Genomic DNA, 26,053 nt, shown 5'->3' on the forward strand with positions numbered 1-26,053 from the left:
GTAAGTGGGTGTTTTAGATATTATTATGCACATAGAAAAATGTATCTGTTAGTTTCATGATGCTGAACTTAGAACTTAAATTTTCAGCCTCAGAGTTATCACTGAAAATTCTTTTTCTGAAATTACTGATGTAGTGTTCCATCACAATTAAGCTCCCCTACCTGAATATTAGGTATGATAAGGAAGAATACTGAGATCAAGACAAAGTGTAACTTAAACCCTACAGAAAACTGCCAGACCCATATCTGGAGCTCTGCCTGGAGTCCTTATTTCCACATGTTAAGAAGGGCAGAGTGGTGTGAAAGAAGATACAGAGATGGGCAAGTAGATGATCTTGGAACTGAAACAGCTGATTCACCAGCAGAAGTTACAAGTCCAGGACCCTGTCTGGAGAAGACGGCAGCTTTGAAATAATGTACTGGAGAGACATATATTGCTTTTTTTCCTCAGGATATTTTCTTTGAGCTTTGTCAGTCTTTTCTGTGGTGCACTTCGAGAAACTTAATCCTTGCAGTAAATCACAAAAACCAAAACTGCTACAGGCCACCTCTTTCCTGAAGGCCTACAGTGGTACATAACAGTTGTTGTGCAGGGACACCTGTGTGCCCTGCCTGGTGTACAGAGATGGAGTAAGGCTGGTACATCTCAATCATCCAGCCTAAGGAGTCCCTGCAGAGGAAGTGCTGTCTACTTTTTCAGGTGGTTATAGCCTGAACTAGAGAAGATTTTCACTGGGGGGGAATGAAAAAGACACTGAGAAAAAGCACATCCAGAGAAACTTTCAAATCTTTAAAGTTGGCAGATAATGGAGTTTCTAACTTATGGAGTTTCTAAATTACAGAGTCCAGATAACTACCTTTCTCCTATTTTTTTTATTGCTATTCTACTTCATTTTATGGATAGGTCTTCCAAATGTATTTCCCCTATTTCCTTCTCTCCCCAGTGCAGAAGAGTTGAGCATGCAGTCAGTAATAGATTGGGATTTTTTTTTTTTCTGTGTCAAGCCAATGATAAATTTATTCTATTATACTTTCTCATTGCCATATTAAAAATGGTTGATAGGATCTGTTTACTCGTGTCTTAACAAAAAAGGTGACTCAAAAAAATGGAAAAGTCAAGGTTAAGTTAAACTGTTAAGCATCACTGGCTGCTTTTATAGTTCAACAGAATGTGCTACATCCTTTTTTTCAATTAAATTTTTTGGTACTGTTACCCTGTAACTGGATGTCTGGAAGAGAATAGTGCATTGCTACAATTTAGCATTTCCAATATAAAGTTCCTTTTTTCCTTCTTTCAAGAATTTATGTATTTAATTCCATTGTGAAAGATTAGACAGATAAAGAACCTTTCAGCAGAATCACAATACAGGTAATTATGGGTCTGTCAGCATTTCCATTATGAACCCCATTTAGCATTAAGGGCTTAGCATTTTTACATCATTTCAGAAAATGTCAAACTGAAAGCTGGCATGCAGATTAGCAGCCTGGATGCAAATTTGTTTACACAAAATATTTAAATCTGCTCAGCTGTTTTTGATTTAGAGATCAGCCAGAAACTTTAAACTCTCAGGGTTTCTCATGTGTTTCTGCCAGCTTCTAGACCAAATCACAGTTACAGAAAATGTGATTGGTTAATAAACTTTTGAGTCATTCTCTTCCAAATTTTTGAAATTATTTATTTAGACTCTAAGATGAATTTTGGAATTTCTGCTCATCTTGCAACTCTATTTTTATTCATGCCATCTTGATAAATTAATGTTGAGGTAGTACTAAAAACCTGTAATAACATTTGATAGTAATCTTAAAGTCTGAAACTTTTTTTTTTTTTAGAACTTACCTCACTACAATCATAAGACAGTGAACAGAAATATGCCAAAGCCTATTATTTTTCTGAGACTGTCAATTACTTAGCCCACTATCTCTGATACCATTTTAGAGTACTGGCCAAAAAGAATCTAATAGAGTTCAAATGTTACAGTTTTTCAGTTCCATCACTTTAGTTCCATACATGGTATGAACAGTCTTGTAGAGCTATTAGCACCCTAAATAAACTCCTCAGTATTGAAAGGAAGTTTTTTATAACAACCTGCTTTATTCTGAAAAAAGTAAACAAAAAATCTTTTATTTAAAAAAAAAATGAGAAAAATCTTTTATTTTAATTTAAAAATCTTTTTATTTCAGTGGTAACAAGCTCTAAAATAACCTACCAGTAAATATTTCAATAAGGTTATAATTAAATAGATGAATACTCCTGTTCAAAACTATACTTCTCAGTTTAGAAATAAGAAGCTTTGAAGATGCCACCAAGCAACATGAAATAGAAGCACTATTAGAAACATTAATTGATGATGTTCCTAAGTCAGATGCATATCAGACTCTCCTGATTTTGTTGACATTCCCAAAGACAGTCTTGGAACAAACGAGTAATATAATCTCTACAAATCTACCTCTGTTTTACTTTTTATATTTTTATTTTTACTTTTCTATTTATTTCTTTATTAATCTACAATATTCTGTAGAACCTAGAGTCCTGACTAGTCTGCTCTGGTCATGCAAGAATGATGGGATCAGTGAAGGTTAGAGTAGTAGTAGTAGATCTGTAAAATTTCCCATGCCATATCACCTGGATAGTTTCACTGCATACACTGGAGCTTGAAAAACAAAAGTAAATCCTGGATTTCCAAAATATACCAAGTATCCATATTTTAACCATCTGAATCCATAGTGTTTATTTGCATCCAAGTAAGAATTTTTATTTTTAAGTTACTATTAGTTTTTGAACTTTTTTATTGACTATTTTGAAATTTCTTTGGGATGAAGGAGTATTATCTTGGTTACCAAAAAATAATAATGTGGAAAGGCAAAGCAGACTGAAGACTGGAAACAAATATAACTGAAAATCCACCCTTCCAATCTTGCCTTCTCATAGATCATTTAAAAGCCAAAGAATATCCTAGAGAAGTTAGTAATTCTAATCTGTGACTGCAAGACTAGAAAGATATTTAATTTCCTAGAAGATTACCCTTAGATGGTTATTACTTTGGGCCACAAAAGGACTTTACAATGACATGCAAACCAAAGAGAAATTTCTATATTTTACTGTAGGCTTTATATTTTGGGACTTCTCCAGTGGTATTTGTGGAGTGAGAAGAGAGTTTGGGAAGGGAGCCCAGAAGTGCAGAGGAGGCTGGATAAATAAGGAAAGATTACAGGAGCTAGGAACTAAAATTTGAGTGTAGTAAAAATACATAGATAGATCTTATATTTTGAGTATGTTTTTTTGGTGGTTTGGTTTTTTTTTTGGTTTTGGGTTGGTTTTTGGTTTGGTTTTTTTTTTTTTTTTGGGTGGCTTAATTTAAGACTAGCTGAGATTAGCATAGAAACTCCTACAAATTTCAGAGACCTGCAATTGTAGTACTAGAAATATTTAGGAATTTTGGAAGCACATCCTGAGGAAAGTTGGGAGGCAGGCACGCAGGAGTCACTGGTGCTGTCGAACTCATTCTATATTAAATGGGGATTCTGTTGTTTAGTGGTATTTCAAATAGCTTTGAGAAGCTATTTGTTAGGAAGTTTAAAAAAAAATAAATCACTGCATCTTTTATGGTCGGTTTGTGCAACTTTCCATTGTTGACAATGAAAAGGCCAATTAAATATATCTCACCTATTTGTCAGGGAATACTTGTTATCCTTGCATGAAGAGACATGGGAGGATCTGTTGGCACTGTATCCTCTATGAAAAATTATCGCTAGAAGTGCTATTGCTAGTCCAGTGTCTATGCTATTTTTCTTTCCACAGAAAGGGGCTGGACATTAAACTTTCTCACGAATGTTGAAGAGATTGGATAGAAAATTAAGTCACTGAAGAAGTATAATAACATTCATATTCTTACAAGATACCTGTAATTGCTATAAGGAAAATAAGGTTGAACTTAGGATATGTGAAAGTTCATTAAATGGAATCTACAAAAGCTCTAAAAAATTATTGTATCAAATGCCAGAGGTATTTTATTTTCCCAGGAAGGTGTTGCCAATATTGGAAAATAGAGTAAAAAGTTGATACTAAGTCTCTGAGCTAATAACAGTTTGAATAATGTGAGGGAAATTATTGGTTCGCTTCAAAAAAGCTTGCAGAAAGAAGCATCAGAAAAGAAGAACTTTGAATGAAAATGGAAGATAGAACAGTAACATAGAAGGAGGAGGTAATGATGTTTCTATTTGTTTTTTGAATATCACATTACGAAACCAAGAACTCAAAAGTCAGTTACCCTGTTTTGGTTGTAAAAGGACAGTTGCAAGCCTATCAAATGCAAAATATTAGGTGTTTTGGTTTGTTTGTTTTTTTTTTCTGTGCCAGGACACTTTATTGAAGGGGAAATACTTTAGCAGTTCCATATGAAAAGATTTCATATTTAGTACATAAAGTGAATGTTGTAAAAATCTTATCCATTTAAGTAACAGGTCTGAGAGGTAAGGATTGTTGCCATAGGTGTTACTAAAACTTTCACTTGATGATGTACAATTTATATCATGTTCCTTAAATACACTAGACTGACAGAAATTCTCTAACCAGATAAGCATTTTTGTGATCACCATATTGATGTATAGGTTTTAGAGAAAATGTCTTGCTCTTTCAGTTCTTTATTATGAACTATATGTATGTCTTCTGTTGTGGTCAATAAAACTGAAGCCATACAACAAGCATTGCTAAAGTCAGCAGCAGCAGTCATATGATTAAAGTGTAGTGTCAGCATAGATGAATTTAAGGGAAAATACACAAGATGAGCATAGTCATGAGTTAAGCACAGGTTGATAGAGCACACAGCTACAGATTTCTGCTACCACAAGTGCTGGTGCAAACACACTTCCATGTATATGTGTGCATGTCTGTGTTCACACATATACCTGGAGATGTATGAAAAAAGCATCTTTTGCCTCAGAGCTGCTTGACTTGACTGTCCTCCAACTTTGGTTAAACAGGTAGGCTTTTCAAAAGTCAGGACTTGTTTTCCAGTACATTTTAGTTCCTGGGATTTTGTCTTGGTATTTTACATGTTTTTAGATTCAGAGATGGTGGCAAATACAAAGAACGTGCTAGCAGAAGATAAATAAGAGAAAATTAATGTGGAAACTTCCTTATATTTGTGCTTTGTTTTTACTGGCTATTCAGAATTTTCAAACGTAACTACATTTCTGGAATATATGATAATCCAATAAAAGTAAAAAAAAAAAAAAAAAAAAAAAAAAAAAAAAATTGCATTAGTCATTAAATCTGAAAGCATTCTAAACTAAAATCTGTTTTCTCAGTTCCTACCAGTTCCACTACAGCTATTATCAGACTTCTGCAAAGTCCAGAACAAAAACTTAATGATGTATTTTGAAACCAGGTTGTAAATTGGCTGTAATTCAGCATATGTCCTGACAAAAAGTATGACTACCCTGAGGTTTTAAGGACTACAGCTGATATTGTATTAGCATATTAGCATTACATTGACTCTAGTGCATTGATCCCCAGAAGTGCTGACATGATCATCAATAAAATGTAGAAAGATGGAGTATTTTCTGATTGTATTAAAATATGTAATTTATTTTCCTTAAACAGAATCATAAACAATTTACTTTTCTTATATTTAGGTTTATAGTGCAATGCTCTTTCCAAAGAGCATTTCTATTGGATATGTCAAGTTTGTTGTGAAATACATGGCATCTGTTTTGTTTTATATTTTAAAGTCAAATGAAAAATATGCACAAAAAGGTGTTATTCAAAACTCAGAAAGAAAAGACGCAGAGGCAAATTTACTCTCAAAGGTCCTATTCTGGATTCTCCTATTGCTTTCAGTAAGCTCAATAACAGGCAGCTTAGAAGCCCATTTATATGCTGTTTCTTAACTTCTATTCACTGGATCAATCCTGATGTACAGAAGCAAAAATGCAATTTTTAGTACAGACTTCTAAAAGATTAGACTAAGTCTCAATTCCTCAAGAAAAGTGCACAACAACCCAAAAAGCTGACTATAGTAGCATGTGAAATTTTCTTTCTTAATCAGGTTAAATAATGGAGAAAAGGTTTTGTCATTCTAGTAGCTTCACCTTGACTCTATATTGCAAGGAGAAGAATATCCATACTTGGCAGTTATGTAGCTCATTTCAGCTAAGGACTCCAACCTACATTTGCAGACATCCACTTGCTGTGTCTGAAAACAATTCAGTAAGAAGATAATGATCACAGAGGGATCATCTGAACTGCCACTGAAATATAGCCACATCTGTGATGTGTCAGCCTCTTTAAATGATCATACCAGTATTAAAATAGAGCAGAAAATAGTACAGAAATATATTTTCTGTATTTGAAAGGTGATCAGAGGTTTTCTTTCTACTAAAAACAGTTTTATAGAAAAGTTATATATTACAGTAGAACTTCCTTCTGAGATTGGGAATACACAATAAATTAAGAGGTAATGAACTGGCGAAAAAGCACATACACTTCAAGTTTTTACCTGGATCTTTGTAAGCTAATAATAGTCTGCTGAATTTCATTGTAACATAACCAAACACATAGATACAATTTCTATATATGCATATTACATGTGTACACAGATGTGCATATAAAATTCCACGAGAATTAAATCAAACACACTACAATGCATAAAGATACAAAGCTAATAAGAGATGAGATACAGGAAACAGACAAAACAGAATCCAAGGTCAGAAGTAATGATTCATCATCTATATAATCCAAGTAATTACCCAGTCATTTCTGCCTCAAGCTTCCAGATTCCTTTAGCCCTGCTGCAAAGAAAATCTGAGTCCTCAGGAGGTAAGAATTCATCCCCCCACGAATCCCCCGGAGTTTAAGTTATTTACTTTTATTCACCTTATTTCTATGATAGAATATGAATATGCTACATGATGCTATGATGCATTTTGTAGAATCTAAGGGAAAAGAGGCAGACTGTATCTCTCTGTGTCTGTGCTTGTTGCATCTCCTTTTGCTCACTTACAACAACATTCTAAGAGAGCACCAGTCTCAATGTAATCCCTTATACACCCTTCCCCACTACTCTGAGGCTCTCTCTCTCTCTCTGAGTAACACTGTTCCAAGATCTATAAAAATACCCATCTAACATTTCAGACAGAGGGAAGGAGATGATGAATTTCCACTGTTTCCTTCTTTGACATTTACAACGGTATTCAGCACTTTTAATGCCAGGATTATGGAGCTATAGTAAATCTTCCGTGATCTGCAAGAACAAGGCAGTGAGACCATGAATACAAATCTGCCCAGGAAAAGTAAACAACTAAATGTAAACATCTACAAATAAATGGGGTGCCTTTGTGTGTGTGTATGTTTATTTAAAAAAAATAATCTTTGTCACAGTTCAATATCCTTGCATATTACATTTCCCAAAAGAAAAGCTGGATGTTGGGTAGCAGGCATCCAACATATCCTAGTACTACTAGGCTTTTCTTTTAAGAAACAGACGATGTCCTGTACCTTACATATCATACATACTTCCATTCAGATACCAGATCATTAATAAACACTGTCCCTTGAATTTTTGATAAATGAAAAGATTCTATCTTTTTGTACAGAAATTGCACGATTTCTTTGAGAAGGAAACATTCTTCTGTGAAGTTGTTTGAAAGGCATATGTTTAAATATCATCAGAGTTCTGGCATTTTTTCAGTGAAACTTAGAATGAAAATTATTCAATCAAAATGGTGAGGTAAGTTTTATGGCCTTGTAATAGCTACTTCTATCATATGCTTCTCTGATTTGTTACTTAAGTATTGCTTCCTTAAACATCTTAGGTAGTAAAAGCTCCCTTAGAATTAAGAAGATCTAAGAAAAAAACAGCACCTTAGATCAAATTGTCTGTTCCCTGGCTGTTCTTTCCTGGGAGATTGCTTTGGAGTAATCTGGTAAAGTAATTTATCATGTATCATTTCAACCTCAATCACTATGTCCAGAAATACAAATTAAACAATGTACATCACAGGTTGAGTTTGAGAACTGAAGTTTGTGTTGAATTAGAACTGAAGTTTTGTATTACTGGAGAAGGAAATAACCCAAATTTTTTTGCATATCATAAAGCCTTTCCTATTCCTACTAGTTCCAATTTGTCAAATTCTATAGAATTAACATTTTAAATTTAACTGCAAGTTATCTTATAGATGTTTTCCTTTGACTTCTACTGTCTTTCTCTGTCCCAGCATTATAATGATGAACTCATCTGGCCTTGCTTCACAGGTCGTAACAGCTTCCCCACACTTTTACTGGAGCCACCTGGAATCAGAAATGCTCAATACCTCTGAAAATCAGATAGTGTCTGAGACACCTATTTTTAAAAAAGAGGAGCATACAAGGTTATGTTATTCTTCATAACCTTTATTAAAAGGGTGTTACACTCATGAAAACTGAGCCATCCCACAGGATATTTCAAAATATTTTCGTATTTCTCTAAATAATTTTGTTCTTTTCTCTCTGTTTACTAGATCTATGTGCAGTCAAAGGTTACAAATCTCAAATTTTTGCAGTTGACCTATGTAGCCATCAACAACACTAAGTACAATAAAGCAAATTTTATTGCAAGCTTTTACAGTAATAAGTGCTTTCAGCTATGTCCAGAGTGTAAAGGATAGAAGATGTGTACGAATGCAATGAATGATATGGAACAAGGGAGGAAAGGGGAGGGAATCTGAGTGGCACACAGGCCAATCCATGACTCTTAAAACATGTTCCAAAAGCAACCTTTAGCTTTGGAGACCCAAAAGTACTGGCTGCCGAAGCCCAGGGTGATGTGCTTGCTGTGTTTCTCACACCTTTCCCTCCACTCAGTTGGAGATAAATGGCACTAAGCTACATGGACAACTGATTCGAGTTTTTCCACTAAAACAAACAAAAATATCCCACAAACCAACAAGCAAAAAGGGATTTTGGAAAGGAGGGATCTGAAAGCACATTCAACGGAATTCTTTAAGTCTTGTGAGCCACTGCTTGCAAGTCGAGATGCTGATAACGGAGTTGAAGATACAACCTGTCCTTCTTCAGCCTGTGTGGTTGCCGGGACCCCCCAACCCCCTCCGGTGGGGAACAGGCTACCAGGCTCAGGTAGCGAAGGGCTGTTCCTGTGTTAAAAACTGAACAACCGAACAAACCTCCCCCTAGTGCTGTCTCAGACTTGCAAACAAAAGACTTTTCCAGGACATTAGGAAAAGAAACCCGAATGACTAAAGAGTGCATCAAGAAAGACACCTCTGGAGGTGCGGCTGACTCAGGCCGCGGGTGCCGGCGCCGGTACCGCCCGGGGATCGGCTGCGGCGCGGGGCGCGGGTAGAGGGGGCGGCGGGGGCCGCCTGCTCCGCCTCGCCAACTGCTGCCTCTCGCAGTGAAAACAGGGAGACTGCAGGAGAGGTTCCTCTGTGCCCCTTCCGGGTCCCTAGTGCCACCGGGCAAGGGGTAGAGAAGCAGTTCCAGCTGAAGCTGATGAGGGGGATTGTGTCTCTCTTAATTTCTACCCTGCAGAAGAGGAGGGGGAGGAGCCGTGGGCTAAGCGGGGAGCAGAGCGAGCCTTCTTTTAGCCCTCAAGTGAAAAAGGGAGGGGGTCAGGGAGGGCAACTTTGTCGGCAACCCTGAAAAATTGTGAAGCTTGAAAAAAATCGGTTATGTGCTGAGCCCATCCCAGAGAGCAAAAGCCCTGCGTGATGTGCGGCAACTGATGGGAAAGAGGAGCCGTAGAGTTGCTGAGCGTGTGCGGAGGAGTTCAAAAGGAAGGACGACGCTGTCCCCGCTCCAGTCAGTGTCTCCCTGCACCCCTGTGCACGCATACAGCACACAAGGCAAACAGATACACGACACACGCAAAGATGCAGCAGAGACAGAGATCGGGAAACGGGGAAGCCTGAAACAGCTGTTACTCGCCCAAGCGTTTCTGCATCTCCCTACGCCCACCCGCGCCCCTGCGAGGAAAACCATCCGCCAGTAACCACATTATTCAAGTGACTGGGGAGGAAGCGGTGGGGAGGGTCTGACAGACCCTGAAGCAAGAGGGATTGAGGTGGGAATGGGGAACACAGAGACTGCAGAGGCAGCTGAAGAAGCAGGGCACGCTTTGTCCCTGCTAAATATTCCCACATGCCACATACCCATCACTGGAAATGGAAATCCTTTCCATTTTCTCATTGCTTTTTTTCTGTCAATGAGCCATTTAAAATCTCACTGCTTCATCTCCCTTTAATTTTGAAAGCTGCCCTTGTTCTGCTTGTCACAACTGCAACAGGGTAAGAGAGGAACAACAGCAGAGGCAAAGCTTCATTTTAGCCAGGCAGACAAAAGAGCAGACCTTGGTGCTCTCTGCTCTCTGCCTTGGAGCGACAGCTAAACAGAAGAGATGGAGGAGTCTTGTGGTCTTTGGTCATTTCGCCTGATTTCCTCTGGTTTGCTTCCACGAACAGATCACAAGCATTTTTTTCCAAAAATTGTATTATATTTTTGGTGAAGGAATGCGCCAAATCAAGGGGGTGCAGGTACCAATGATTCCTCTCCTAAATCCCAGGAGGCAAAGCTCACTGACACTGCTTCCTGTTACACTTAAAAAAGTATTATTTTTTTATTCCCTCTCATTTCTGTAAGGGTGTTGGACTGTGTAGGTTTCCACTCCCTGCTCCTCCAAGACTGGTTCATATCTAAACCTCTATGATGTTTCTAATCTCTCTTGGTGGGGGAAACAGGTTGGGAAGGAGGGGGGCAGTGTGTGAGGGAGAAGAAGGAGCTTTCCTAGACATCTTGCACATCTAGAGGGAAGACCAGAGGATTAATCATCCCATGCAGATGGCCAGAAATCACTCTGCTTGGCATTTTTAAAGAGTTAGGTGGTGGGAGGTTTTTGTTTGGTTTTGTTTGTTTGTTTGTTTGTTTGAATGCCTTCTGTGCCTTCTCTCACTTCTCAATGGAATAATTTCTCTCCTTTTTTACTCCATGTCTATGCAAGGAAGATTTTGTTAGAGACTGATCCATGGCATAACGGGATATTGTGTATGCAGTTAAAGGTTTGCACTGAAGAAGTTACAATTCCTCTTTACTACAGCTCTTCCTATCACCCCTTCCCCAACAGTTTGGACAGTTTCCTTGCTCCCATTTTCTCCTTCCTTCTTCTGCCTTTTCTAACCCCTCCCATGTTTTGTAGCAAGGTTCCAAAGGGGCATGAATTTATAGATAAATGTGATTTTTTTTCCCTATATGGATACATAGTAGGAGAGCATAATTAATCAGGTATGAACATGGCTCCATAAACACTCTGGGACACCTGTAAGAGGGTGATAGCTGTGGATCATGACTGCAGATATGGAGACAGGATGATGACAAAAGTAGGAAGAGCCTGAGAGGCAGATAACAAGCAAAACTGTATGAGTGGTGTGAAGACAGGAATCTCAGAATCAATTTAGGTATTATGATGTGGTGCTGGACTATTCAACAGAGGTTACTAAGTGAGGAAATGTATAGGGTAGAGCTTGTGGAGGTGGAGCTTCGTAAAAAGGCCTTGCCAGGCAATGGTAGACCAGAAGCAAGATCCAGGGAGTCTTCTTGCTTCCAACATCTGGAACGTTTTAAATGGCCAGGTATTCATTCATTGTTTGACTTGCCAAGGTTTCTGGGAGCAGAAATGTGTGCTGACACAGTGGGAATGTAAATCAAAATAAATGTATTCATTCAGGGGAGTAGGAAGAGAGCTAAATATAAGCACCCAGAATAGATACAGTGCTGCAGTGAGTATAAGCCAGCTCTGTGGAGCTTGGCTGCCTAAAGGAGCCCTCGTCTAGGATGTAAAATTTGACCTACAAGATTCGCAGTTGCTGGGAGGAACCCCCGGTCCTAGGGAAGTCTACAGAAACTGCCAGGGGCAGCACCTGGGAAGCTCAGGCCCTGACAGCAGAGGAAACCACAACACACCATCTCTCTGGGACCATCCGTGGGCAGGAAGGAGAGAAAGGGACGTTTTTTGCAAAGCCCTTTGTTTTGTCTTTTCCCTGGGCTGTTTTAGGTGCTTCATCCCAGCTTTTGCCCTCAATATGCAGTATTTTATTCAAGGGCAAGCAAAGCGGCTTCTCAACAGGTGCTGTGGAAACTTGCACGGCTCCCGCCGGTGCCGCGACTCGGGGAGACCGGCCCGAGTCTTTAATTTTGTAGGATGCTGCCTCCCCGCGACTCCTGCTCACAAAGCAGCTGCTTGGGCAGCAGCTCCGGAGCCACCCGCTACCCCAGCGCCTCCGCACCGCGCCCGACGCGCCTCGCAGGCAGCGAGCCCGAGGCTTGCAAACTATGGTACTCGGCAGAGAGAATGCGCTAATGACACAGGGCTGAACCAGGGAAAAGAAATGCCCCCGAAACCCCGGGCTGGTCTGGACCGCAGACCTTCTCCAGAACGGGGCAAAGCGCAGGGAGCAGATGGCTTCAATAGACGCAAAAGGAGAAAATATGCCTGTAATTAAAATGTGCATTAATGTCGCTGTCAAGCCCTTTTTCCGCGGTCCCTGTGTGTCAGGATAATGTGGGATGAGGTAAATGTCCTCGACACTCTCCTCCTCCCTTTCTTCCCCCCTGCCCCCGCCTCTCCGCGAAACACGAATTACCATTTCCACGCGATGCAACTGAGGGGACAAGCAGCTGCAAACCTCGACAATAAACTGTTTCATCCAAGGCAGTGCCACCTCGGGTAGGCAAGCCTTTGAATGCTCCCCCTCCACCAACACACCTCTTTGCCACCCTTGCAGGCAACCTCTGTAGCTGATAAGCAAGTCTAAAAACTCGGAGAGGATCGATAATGCCTACTAAATATTCTGGGAGTGTATGAGTGTGGCGGGGAGGAGGGATGAGGATGAGGATGAGGAGGGGGATAAAAGGGTGATTAATCAGATATTAATCACTGGCCACAAACAAGGGGAGATTATTTCGGGTAGGCAACCGACTGTGGGGAGTTGCAGAATAGATCCTTTCACTGAAGGCACGCGTGATGGGATCAGCACTTCGCCGTTTAACGATGCCTGTGCAATTTTGAAGGTGCCCATTATTCAGTCCACGTATTTCTTCTCTATGTGTAGCATTTTCCCTAACTATCTGCAAGCACAGACTTAGTGGAGATACTTACGCTGCTAAGGTTTCCCTTTTGCACTCCTCTCATGAATACAGAAGCACACAGAAAGCAAAATAGTCTCTGCTCCGAAAAAGAGACAAAAAACCCATAATAAAACAAAACAAAAAACAACCCCCCCCTCCTAAAAAAAAATCCACCCCCCAAACCTCACAGACATCAGGGAAAAGGGACCAAAGGAGGGAAGAGAAAAGCTGTCGATCTTTTGCACCCATCGGCAGACCATGCCTTCAAGGCTGAAGTGCTAGCGTACCTTTTTTTCGACAGCCCTGCATGCATACCAACAGCTGAGCGTGAAGCGCATTTCGGGCTGAGACGGCTACGCACACACTGGGCTTCTCCGTAACTTTCCCCACGCAATGGGTTAAGCTAATAAGTGTATCGATACAGGCATTCCCGCAAAGACCCCACTGCTCTACCAAAAACCAGAAATGTAGGTAATCCCACACACACTACCATCATCATCACCGTAGCAAAGTCATCGGGTGGGATTTGCTTGAATGTACACTAGTCAGAGGCTATATGAACCAACTCACGTCTCCGTTTGAGCATACTGCAAGAATATTTATTGAGACCAAGCTCAGTCACTGCATTGAACGGCAAGCCTGGCAAACAAACACATTCCCTATCTCCGAAGAGAGCTCTGAATCAACTCCTTCTTTCCCCCCCGCTTTAGCGATAATTTATATATTTCTATTGCAAAGCACCCATGGTAAAAATACAAAATAAGAGAGAAAAATATTTTTAAATACATCTTGGTCCAAAGCGAGAGCTTGCAACGCCCTGACCAAAAGCAAACGGACCCCTAAAAATATACCCTTCAAATACTACCCTACCTTTCACACACGAAACCATCAATAAAAAGACGAGGTTCCAAAATGTAAATCCACTTTTAATCTCCATTTTCTTCACCAGGATGAAGTCCAGCCGGCCACATTTAGTACATCCCCTTTCCCAAAAGTCTGCTAATTTCGGTTCCTTTGCACGGATTTCCCCTCTGCAGATCCCTTTCATATTATTCTTGAGAGCTCCTAATTCCTATTCCTTGGCCAGGCGCAGCGGAGTTGTTGCTGTTGATGGTGCGCGGTCACAGCTCGGAGTGAATGGTGTTTCTGGGATACCACAGCAACCTTGACGAGGACTCAACCATCTCTCCAACGGGGGCACAAAGTCTCAGCTACTCTCGATCGAGTCTTTTCCTTCCCCCACCCCCCCGCTACCCCAACTCCCTGCACAGCCGAAACCCACCACAACCCTGGCTCGTTACAGCATCCACCAGGAGCCACGGAAGACCATCTTAAAGCTCAGGCACTCTCTCGAATAAACTCCAAACAGTATTTGCAATTCAGATTCTTCCCCCGCCCCTCTGTTCCCCCAAGAGGATCAATTCTGCCTAGGAAAACGGCTCGGGAAAGAACACAGTGGCGAGGTCTCCACAGCCTCCCGGAGGAGCCTCCGGCAGCTAACCCGGCGGGGCTCACCCATCCTGCCGCCGCTACCCAGAACAATCACTGCCTCCTTATTAAGAATTCACGTGCCATGCTGGGGGCTGCCACTGTCGCCACCGGCACACACACATGTACACACACACACACACACACACACACACATCTTGCACCGGAGCATGTGCCTCTCCGAGGGTATGATTTGCAGGCAAACTGCTCTGCGCGGGGGCGTTAGTGACAGGACGGTCTCCGCGGGCGCGGGGAGGCGGCGGGTAGGGGCGCGGCAGGCACAACCCTGCTCCTCGAAGAGCACAATTACAGCCGTGCCTGAAGCCCAGGGGGGCTATTTACCGCCGTGGGCATGGGGAAGGCGGCTCCCCGCAGTTCCGCGCAGGGCCGCGGAGCAGACGGGCCGGGGCGGGCGGGCGGGCGGGCGGGGGCGGTGCGGCGGCGGCTCGGTCAGGAAGAGCGCTGGTGCCACCTAGCGGCCGCACCGCCGCGCCGTCGGGGCCGCTCCGCGGGGGCGGGGGAGCTCCGCGGTACGCCGCTACGCGAGGTGGGGGGGGCGGCCGAGGGGGAAGGGCATCTGTGGCAGGGACCGCCAGGCTGGCACCCAGCCCGTCTAGCAGGGCTGGGGCCTGCGTTTCAGGTTTCCTCCTTCTGCCCGGCCCATCTACTGCGCAAGGTGCGCGGGGTGGCCGTTCCCTCCGCGGGGGGAGGCGTGCGAAGGGGGCGGGCAAGCAAAGCCTGTGGTGCGGGGGTGCGCATGTGAGCGGGGGTGCAGGGATGTTTGTTCCAGGTATGGGTGGGTGGGTGGATGGGGGTGCGTTTTTGTCCCTAGGGGTGTGTGTGCATGTACATGCGTGTGCGTGTGTGTGCAACTGCTCTTGCTGTGTGAGTGCTTCCATGGGTCCCTGCTGGTGTTAGTGCTGGCCTTCTGAGGTGTTTGCGTGGGTGCATGTGTGTTTGGGTGTGTGTGTGTTTGCACCTGGGAATGTCCGTGTGTGCAGTCTGTGCCTGTGCCAGTATGTGGCTGCGTGGGTGTGTTTGTGTGTGTGCGTGTGCTGTCGCGTGGAATTTAAGTGGATGTGCACACGTGTGTGGCATGTGATTGTGTGTGCTCAGAGCATGTGTGTGCATGTATCTCTGTGTGTAATTCTTTGCATGTGTGTGCACGTGTTTTGCATGTATGCGTGTGTACATCTGTGTGTGCGAGAGTGTGCATGGCTCAGTGCCTGTGCACGTATGTCTTGTATATGTGTGCATATGTGTGCATGTTTCATATATTTAATATATATCAACAGGTGTTCATGATTTTGTCTTGCATATGTGTGTGTGCATATGTTAATTCTTACAGGTTTGCACGTGTACATTTTTATGTGGATGTGCATATGGTACTTACGTGTGCATCTGCATGGTCTAAAGTGAAGTGCTGATGTACACAACTGTGTGCACTGGGAAATTTGGCAGTCAGTCAGTCATGAAGCCTGGATCTTTGTGTGTGCATCCCCACAGGGTTTTGCATTTCCCTGTGTGGAAAAGTGTGTGTGGTGTTTGTATGTGAAGGGTATGCATTTGTGGAAAGGTATATCCCAGCTAGGAACTATTTTTGACATGGCTGTGGATGTGATATGAGGCTTTCTATATATGTGTAGGGATATATGTGTGAATTTGTATGAACATATGTGTATACACATTATACATATGCAGTGGTACCACCATATCATAGACAATAATATTGAAGGAATCTGAAAAGGTAATGATTTATTGTTTACTCCCAAAGCACAATGTGAAAGAAGTTTGTGTGGCCATGAGTCTCCTCCCGTGTGGGTGTAGGGGTGAACAGTACGTGCTTTCCTTCCACCTTTGCTTACAGACGTGCTCTGCTTTAGTGAGGCCAGAGGCATTTAGCAGAGTGTAGCCTTGCATATGCCTGGCAGAGGTCGGCTCTCTAGCTGGAGGATTTCATGTATCTGGTGTGAGAAAAGAAATATCTTTAGCTGCAAGTGCTGACACTAACCGGCCCCATCGGATTCATACAAGTTTGTTTACCGGGGAGAAGCAAAGGTATATATTTCACAACCTCCTGTACTGTCTACAGCCCTCTCCTGCAGACACATAAGTCTTGGAGAGTGACTGTTCTAATTGAAACTTGGTGGGCTTGTTCACTTCCACTGCATCAGCTCCAGAATGTGATCTCTCAAGCAATACAAACCCTGTTCTGGTGTTAAGGGCACTGCTACAATAGGATCAACTTTTTTGACAAAATGGTCCCTGTTTTAGGTAACTTGGCATGAGCGAAAACCACTCTGTTTAGAACCTGCTCACTGTATTTGTTCTAAGAATTCTAATATATCTCTCTTTACTCTATACATGTGTGTACATGTATCTGGAATCCATTTCTAAGTGTGTTACAAAACTGAAGGGAGAGTTCTGCTTTCAGAATAGCACAAATGTCTTTGCTTCTAGTATTCAGCTTTTGTTTTTGCTTTGTTTTGTTTTTGTTTTTTTTTTTAATGCACTTCGAATAAAATTCTGCCCTTATTACCCCAAGAACACCACTTTCCAGCTCTGGAAAGATCTCCTTGGGATAAATAGTGGTTATGGAGCATAAGGAGTGGTTATTGAAGACCTGGGGTTACTATTTCTAATTCACACATTGCGTATGTAACTTATGCAGGAGGTTTATTTTGATGTTGTTAGAAGTCAGTATGATTTATGCTGTGAGTTGCCTGTATTGCTTCTGGAAATGAAATTTTGGCTCATCAGTTAGATGTTCAATGTAAATGAAGAAATACTTAAAGTCAAAAAGGGAAAGCCCAAGGAATTTTTGTGGCCAAATTTCTTATTTTCAAAGACTCTTACATTTTCAAGTAATTTGGATGCTTTTTAAAAATAGTACTTCAGCTACTAAAGAAATTTTTCGAGGCTCATTTGGTAGTATTACTGCTAGGGTGGGGACTGAATTTCTTTAGAGAACATTTCTCACCCCAACCCTCAAACACCGTGTTGCATTTTTATTGTGTTTGGATTATTATTAAAGAATAGCATCCTGTAGACTTTTGAGTGGTTTTGGGTTCAAGCTGTAGGTTGTGCTATATGTGCTTCCCTTCCCTTCCCTTCCCTTCCCTTCCCTTCCCTTCCCTTCCCTTCCCTTCCCTTCCCTTCCCTTCCCTTCCCTTCCCTTCCCTTCCCTTCCCTTCCCTTCCCTTCCCTTCCCTTCCCTTCCCTTCCCTTCCCTTCCCTTCCCTTCCCTTCCCTTCCCTTCCCTTCCCTTCCCTTCCCTTCCCTTCCCTTCCCTTCCCTTCCCTTCCCTTCCCTTCCCTTCCCTTCCCTTCCCTTCCCTTCCCTTCCCTTCTTCCCATTTCCTTCTTTTCCTTCTTACTCTGTTAATTATCCTCTCTGTGTTTCTCTTGCCCTCTTTTTTTCTTTTTCTCCTCTCTTTTTTCTGTCTTTTCCCGCTCTTTTGGCATGGTCAAGCTTATTGATCATTTGGGTGCCAGTCAAGGATGAAAGTGACTTGGCAAGGACCATTAAGTCAATCACTATGATTAAATACTCCCAGGAATTTTAGAATGTGCTGAAATCAGAAATGGGCAGATTCTTAAATGTCTGGCCTTGTCAGGCACATGAATGTCAGCATTGCTACTATGAAATGTGTATTGGAGACCTGGCAGTGATGCTGCTCCTTCATGCTGTTATTGTTGGATGCTTCATAAGGTACATCATGCCTTAGTTACAGTATCTGTAAGCAGGTATTCTTGACTCAGAATCTCCAAGAAATTAATAAACCAAAATAGATCTGTGGTATAATGTGCTACTATTGGTATTCACATTTCCCCTTGTCACAGTTCCCTGTTCTCTTTGCCAAGGCAGATAAAATTTAAGTTCTGATAATTACATTACAAATTCCTCCTACATTTTTAACCAAATTTGTTATTTTTCATTCACTGTCATATACTTTTGTGTAAGATAGCTGTATTTTGTTAAATAACTCCTACATTTTGCCCTTGGGTAACTTCATCCTAATTGTAGATAGACTGATTTGCTTTAGAAAATGTAGTAGGTCTTTTGTGAAAACTAACACTGTGATTAGTATGTTACACAGTGCTTGCAACCACAGACAGCATATGTAGGTATGTGTAGAGCATATAGTCAGTGATATTTAAAAATGTTTACTTAGGACACAAATCTCATTCACTCATATCATGTTATTTTGAACATCGTGACAATGCAGGATGTAGAATTTTCTGAATTCCTGTAACAACTTCGTTTATCTGGTTATAAACCCAGATACAATTTTTAGACCTAACAATCTTATCTGTTTGTGAGCCCTAACATCCTTATCTTTCCTTGAAAACACTAGGAGAGTGTTTCAAATGTACTCCCACACTTCCATTTTCTCATTTAATGCTTTCAACATGTATTGGAGTCCTTCAGAAGTCACAAAAAGGAAGACACTGTTGTGCCATCCTCATGTAGGTGGGGGTTCACTCCATACGTCTGTTTACTCAGACTAATTTTACTACTTTGAAACATTTGAAGAGGTTTAGATGGGAAAGAGTGAGGCATGGATTGCACGACAGGTGTTGGGGTGCTGCCATGTGCTGGTGTTACTGCCACATATTCATACATGGCATATTGTACATAGATTGTACAGGATACACAGGATACAGCCATAGTATGAAGATCATATATGAAACAATCAAAAGAAAAATCCAGTAAAGCACATACAATGATGGAAATAGCTGGAGGGGAAAGATGCCATAATATCTACCTCCTCTTGACTCCTTTTTAACTTCAGATCTCATGAATCAGGTTCTGAGCTACTCCTAGCAGCAAGTATCTCTGTTTAAGAAAATAGGATAGCAGTGATATTCAAGAGTACCCACTTACACTCCTGAATAAAGAAAAAGTGGAGTATTTCTTTCAGATTCACTGTTCCTAGGGAGACAGAAATCATATGTGTCATTATTACAATTAGCTGTAGTTTTTTTATCTCCCTGTTAAGTGTTCCTTGCATTCTGATGGAGGCTACATTTGAAATTTGTTTGGAGATGAGAGAGAATGCAATTCTATTTTATGCAGTATTTCCTGATTTAGATGTTGTAGTATATAACAATTTTCACATGTAATTCAAGGAATTAGCTTTGGTATACTGCTACCACACTTTGAATACTTTAGTGATTAATTTTTTTTTTTTTTTTTTTTTTTTTTTTTTTGTATCAGTCACCATCAGTCAAGATGATCCTGGTGTGTACTTGTGTTTGTCTGGGATTTAAACTGCGGACATTCTCAGCAGAAGCTGTCACCACTGTAATGTTCTTGCATCTCTAGCCAGCAGACTTTCAATTTGATGATTTGGAAATCCTATAGGGTGTGTGAAAATGATAGTGTCTGGCTTTACACAGGCAGAATTACTTTTTATGTGGTATGTGCAGTGAGGCCAGGCTCACTAATATTTGCTAGGCAGTCAGTGGGGCAGTTTAGATCTTGATTCCCCTGTCCTTACTAATTGAGCGACATACGTTCAAATAGCTATTTTTACACCAGCTGTATCTGGCAGTTTAGGAGCTTTGATTTATGACCAAAGATGTCATTGCTTATTCTGCTCAGTGCACTGCTTTGCTGAGATATATAAGTCAGTCCCAACAAGTTCATGCATGTGATACAGTGCCACATTGTGCAGTGAAAGTGTGCCAAAGGGATGTTGTGAATGTTTAGAAAGATATTAAATCTGGTTGTTGCAGCAAATACAATTATTTAGTATATACTTAAAGTCAGATTATCACCTGGAGTTCTGGATACCATGGATGTAAAATATAGAAATTCCATAGTAAAGAATGGCTGCATGTAGTGTCAGCAGAACAAAAGAAAAGAAGAGGTAAATATTGGTTGGGGAAAGCGTGGTAGGAAATTGCTATGCTTTGTTACTAAAGTAATAAATAAAAATGTCTAGAATTACATCAAATGCTATCCTTCTGTAGTAATAGTACTACAACAGTATATAAAGGAAAAGAAATCAGAAAAGGGTGGCAAGGTGCTGAAATATGAAGAAAAAAGATTATTTTTTTAGTGGATCATGTAGGTAGGAAAGTGGGTGAGCTGGTGGGGGAAGATTAAAACATCCTTCCAAATTCCACTTTCCTGTTTTCATTAGATTGAGACATAGTAAAGGTATATTAAATATGTCATTTTTTAAACTGTCATTCAGTGATAATCAGAAGAAATGTATGTACTGTCATTCTTCACTGAGCAAATATGAACTGCATTCACACTGCTGAGTGTAGACTTTTTCAGTAAACTATTTGTTAGCCAGTGGGTGAAAAGAATACTTTATAGAAAAAAAGATTTCTACTCTATCTTGGATTTTGCTTTAATTATTTATGTGACTGTTTTGTTTTGTTTCCCCCCCTGTATTATCTGTTGCATTGTTTAATGTTTAATGTTTTTAATGTCTTTGTGTGGTTCTTGGAATGTTAGGGGAGAAAAGCACTGGAGATATAAAATTAATAATTAATTAATTTTTTATGATACTTAAAGGAGTTATATATATAAATTCTCTGGCATCTGCAGGAGAACAAATCTACAAGGCCTCTGTTTTGTTGTTATTCTGCATGAAGGATTCTCCTTGCCTTGAACAGGAATTCTGTTAACCTGTAAAAATATTGTTAACCTTGACTCTGATTTCAGATTGCAAATTTTATAATGAATGTCTTTTATAAGTAAATTATACCTGTGAAGAATGTTGATGTTCTATCTGCCTGCCATATATTCTTTTGTAAACATTTAAAGTATAGAGGCTGTTGACACTGCAGACAGAATTAAACTGGTTTAGAGACTTATTTCTGGATGGCATTAAGATGCTGAATGCTGAGGTTATAAAAGCTCATACAGGTTAGGCAAGTTTGGTAACAAGTGTTTGCAATTTTTAATTTTGAAGAAAAGGTAGGCAAAAATGGAACCTAAGTGTATCTGAGGAACATAAATATCACAGCTGAGGCATTTAATTTGGATTCATGACTGCATTATTAATTTTTTTGAGAGTGTTAACGTTAACCTAGTAAAATATTTCAGACTTTTGTAATATTTAATGTTAGACATCGATTGCAAGCTGGGAGGTGTTAAAGAGAGCAGCTGGAAAAGATTATTGTACTAGTTTCAGGCTATTTTGTTTCAGCTAGATATTTGGTATGCATGAACATAGCTAGACCCTTTTCCTATCTATTTTGCTCTGTACTACACTTTCAAATGATTTATAATGTTTGAATCCCTTCCCCTGTTTAGCCAAGTGCAGTATTACAGCAAAGAGTATATCAGTGCTGATTTTGAATAGCTTTTCACAGCCAGCTCTGTGGCTGTGTGCTGCTTTTTCTGTAGGGGCATCGCGTATCACTTGGAGAATGATGAGCTAAAAGTAATGAGTAGTGATGTGGTGATGGTATAATTTTTCATGCAGCTTGAAATACAAATCTGAGATGACTTGTGTTAGGGTATGTCGTAAAAAGGCCACCCCCATACACACAGAAGAGCACAGATACACAAGTGCCTTTCCAACCTCCCCAGAGCTGTCCCAGCAGAGAATCAGCCCCACAGACCAGGTGAGACCCCACACTGTGGGAGTCTGGGACACTTATCTGGGGCACCGCACACACACTTGGGGGGGCCCCCAGCCCTGAGGGACAGTGTGCATTATATTATGCAGGAGAAAATAATGCTGGGATTGTTCAAGACTTATTGTGGGATGTTTAGGGTAGGAGCCAAAGGTGGGGAAATGGATCAAAGTAGTTTGGGAAGGGACAGATGTACAAAAATGGAGAGACAGGAAGATAAAAGGGATCAGCGACCTGCCTACTGCTTGTCTGCATTTCAGATGGTAGGCTACATTTTTCATCACTATACATCTATAGTTGATTTAGTTTGATGCTCTCAAATGTGCTGCTTTTTACCTGTTCATTGTTTTGATGGATAGCAAAAATTGTTGGCATGATTGCTGTGGTTTAGGCTCAGCTAAGAGCTAAAGAGCCATGGATCTGCTCACTCACTCCTCCCTTCACTGTGGGATAGGGAGGAGAAAACCCAGATAAAAGCTTGAGACAAGGGTTGAGACAAGGACAGGGAGCAATCACTTGCCAATTATGTTCACAAGCGAAACAGACTTGGGGAAAAAATCAATTTAATTTATTACCAATACAATCATAGCAGGACAAAGAGAAACAAAACCAGATCTTAAATACCTTACTCTACCCCTCCCTTCTTCCCAGGCCCAAAATTACTCTGTTTCCTATTTCTATACCTCCTCCCTTGCAGCAGAGTAAGGGGGACATAGAATCGGCATCGAGGTCAATGAATCACATTATTTTCCACCTCTTCTTGCTTCTCAGGGAGGATTTCTCACAGTCTTCCCCTGCTCCAGCACAATGTCCTTTCCATGAGAGAGTCTTTCATAAACCCCTCTGACGTGCATTTGTCCCACCAGGTGCAGTCCCACAGGATCAGACTGCTCCAGCCTGGGCTTCCCGCAGAGTCACGGTCTCCCTCAGGTATAGCCACCTCCCCTGGTACAAGATCCTCCGTGGCTGCAGGTCCACATCTGCTCCACTCTGGTCCTTTATGGGCTGCTCCACCATACTCCTCTGTGGGCTGCAGAGGACAGCTGCCATCTCACCATGGGCTGCAGGGGAACCTCTGCTTGGGGACCTCCTTCCCTCTGGCACTGCTCTCACCAACCCCTCTGCTCTGGCCTGCAGTTTCAATTTCCCCTTAATGGCAGAGGCTCATCTGCCCCCACTGATGGGCTTGACTTGGCCAGTGGTGGGTCTGGATTTTGGAGCTGGGGGAGCTTCCAGCAGCTTCTTACAGGAGCCACTCCTGGGCCCCCTCTCTCACTACTGAAACCCCTCCACACCGGCCCAACACAAGGATATGTGCACTACTTCTGAGGCTGGAACTGGTCTGTGATTACTGTTTCTTACAGGAAAATAGAGAATATGTAAAATTGTCCAATCTCATGAATGGGTGAGATGAATGATTGTTTTAAATCATCCCATTTCAGTTTGTATGAATAAAGTACATAAATCAAGAGAAACTATAGTCTTCATAGAGTGCACAGAGGCACGAGGTTTTTTTTCCATACTGTGCCAATTAATAATATATTAAAAGTTCTATCATGAAGTTCCTCTGATTTTTTTTCTGATATATTTTTACTGCTTTAGATTTCCAATTTCCTATGAAGGTGTTAGTTACCTTTCTGAAACAGTAATCAGTTGCATTTTCCATATCAGGCATAGTGTCTATCCATGTATGTGTTTGTCATTATTATAGAAACAAAGAAAAATGGACTGTAGTGTATTATCTTACTGGGTGCATGACTGTATGCATCGTGGGCTATTTGTCTTTTTAACAAAATTGTTTCATTTATAAGCAAGCAGTTTCTTGTCTGAAATCCTAATAGGCTCTGGCAAAAGTATTTTAGAGATACAATAGGTGGCATCAAAATATTTTATATTAAATGAGAATGAGTTGCATTAGAAACATTGAAGGGCTGCATGTGAAGAAAATGAGATCCTTGAATATTGAATATGCTGAAAAATGGACAATGAACTCAGGTGACTGTAAAAGATTCTTTAGTAGCTCTTCAATCATTAAATGAAGCACATTTAGTTGTAGATATTTCAGAGTTATTTCAAGAAAATATGCTGGCAATACTGTTGAATATTTGAAAGGCTCCTCAAAATAATTTATTTGGTTTCATCACAGTAAAATGTGTAATGTGTGATGTTTATCACTGTAAAAAACATGTCTAGAAAAAGATGGAAAATAAATAGGAAAATACAATATATATTATATGAACTCTGTAATTTTTCAATATAATTAATACACAGTATATTAAATCTTACAGGTGGGGTAGAAGACAGCTTGGCTGAACAGGGAGCTCCTCTTGGAACTAAGGAGGAAAAAAAAAAAGAAACTATGGTCTCTGAGATCAGGCTTTACAGGAAGACTACAGAGAGTTTGCATACACAGGGAGAAGACAGAAAAAGGCCAAAGCCCAAGTAGAGGTGAATCTGGCCAGTTTCGTGTCAGGCAATGAAAAGTCTTTAAGGTATACTAAAAGCAAGAGGATGTCTAAGAAAAATGTTGGGTTGTTACATGTTGAAGGGAGTCATCTGACTAGTAGAGACAGAGAAAATGCAGAGGCATTCAGTCTGGGTTTTACTTCAGTCTTTATTAATACTGGTAGACCTTGGGTTGCATGGTCTTCTGAGTTGGAAAACCACAAGTGTGGGAACAATGACTTTCCATTAGTGTACACTGAAATTTTAAGAGACCAGCTATAGCAGCCGTCTTCTCAAGTCAATGGGACCTGAAGGAAGCCAACATTACTGCAGTCAACAACAGCAATGCAATCGTCAGGCAGTCAGTATGGGTTAACAAAGGGAAAGTCCTGTTTAACTTATTTGTTACCCTTCTATGAGTTCACCCATCTAGTGGGTGAAAGGAAGGCAATGGATGTAGTTTTTCGGCTGAGTCAGGAAGCATTTCTTTACAGGGAGTGGCTGAGTGGCTGAACAGTGGGACAGGCTTACTAGGGAGGTGAATGATGCACCATGGCTGTCAGTGTTTAAAAGGTGTTTGGACAACACATTTATTGATCTGCTTTAACTTTTGGTCAGCCCTGAAATGGCCAGTTAGTTGGACTAGGTGATCATTGCAGGTCCTTTCCAGTTGAACTGTTCCTTTCTACTCTACTCCGTTCCATCCCATTGTAAATATTTATTTAACATGAAAATATTATCAAAATTTATAACAGCTACACACCTTTTTAACATAAATCCTTTTAAAATTTTCCTCAGCTTCTGTATATAGATAATATTTAACTGACATCAGTAAAATTATGCCATTTCACAGTAAGAGTTTATAGTGGCACTTATGGTCATCTTTTCTCACATCATTACATATAGAATTTAGGAGAAACAGGATGAATACAATATGGAAGTGGAAAAAGTGGAAAAAAATATTAGAGATGAGGAAATATTTCTAGATACAACAAAGACTTTGTAACTTACTAAATATTACTTTGTGTAAAGGCTTTTTAACAAGGTTTTTGTATCATACTTTCTAGGACTTGACACATCTTTCTCTTCTCCTAAGAGTATGTATTAATCATTGTATGCTTACTCATGAGGCTTTCTCAAGAGGATAAAGCATGTTTTTCTTCCTTGATCAGTGTCCATACTTTCCATGTAGCGTGTCTCCCATACTGAGCATCCAGACCAACTCCCAAATCCTGATGAGCTTTCTGGTCCTGAAATTGTTACTAAACAAAATTCCTTCTAGACATCCTTTGGAATAAATGACTCAGCTGTGGTTCCTAAAGAAATTATTTAAGAACCAAGACCCAGGAGGTAATTTTAGGCTGATAATCCTCATATAATAGAATAATTTCCCTTTAGCTGAG

General features: G+C 40.8%; 1 protein-coding gene and 1 long non-coding RNA gene across 3 annotated transcripts in view; one reads left to right on the forward strand and one right to left on the reverse strand.

Moving 5' to 3' along the window:
* CSMD3 (CUB and Sushi multiple domains 3) overlaps positions 1–14,322 on the reverse strand; it is a 544,465-nt gene extending 530,143 nt beyond the window's left edge. The window contains exon 1 of one of the 2 annotated variants that reach the window (XM_071738231.1): positions 13,984–14,322. In XM_071738231.1, the coding sequence (XP_071594332.1) occupies positions 13,984–14,161 (178 nt within the window). In that variant the 5' untranslated portion in view covers positions 14,162–14,322. The remainder of the gene's footprint in view (positions 1–13,983) is intronic. The other variant, XM_071738232.1, reaches the window with a different exon arrangement.
* On the forward strand, positions 11,497–14,491 carry LOC139793476 (uncharacterized). Its single transcript, XR_011724617.1, has 2 exons — positions 11,497–11,618; positions 14,201–14,491. It is a non-coding gene; the product is annotated as an uncharacterized lncRNA (long non-coding RNA).
* The last annotated feature ends 11,562 nt before the right edge of the window (positions 14,492–26,053 follow it).

This window comes from Heliangelus exortis, chromosome 2 (assembly GCF_036169615.1).
Source record: "Heliangelus exortis chromosome 2, bHelExo1.hap1, whole genome shotgun sequence".
NCBI lineage: Eukaryota > Metazoa > Chordata > Aves > Apodiformes > Trochilidae > Heliangelus > Heliangelus exortis.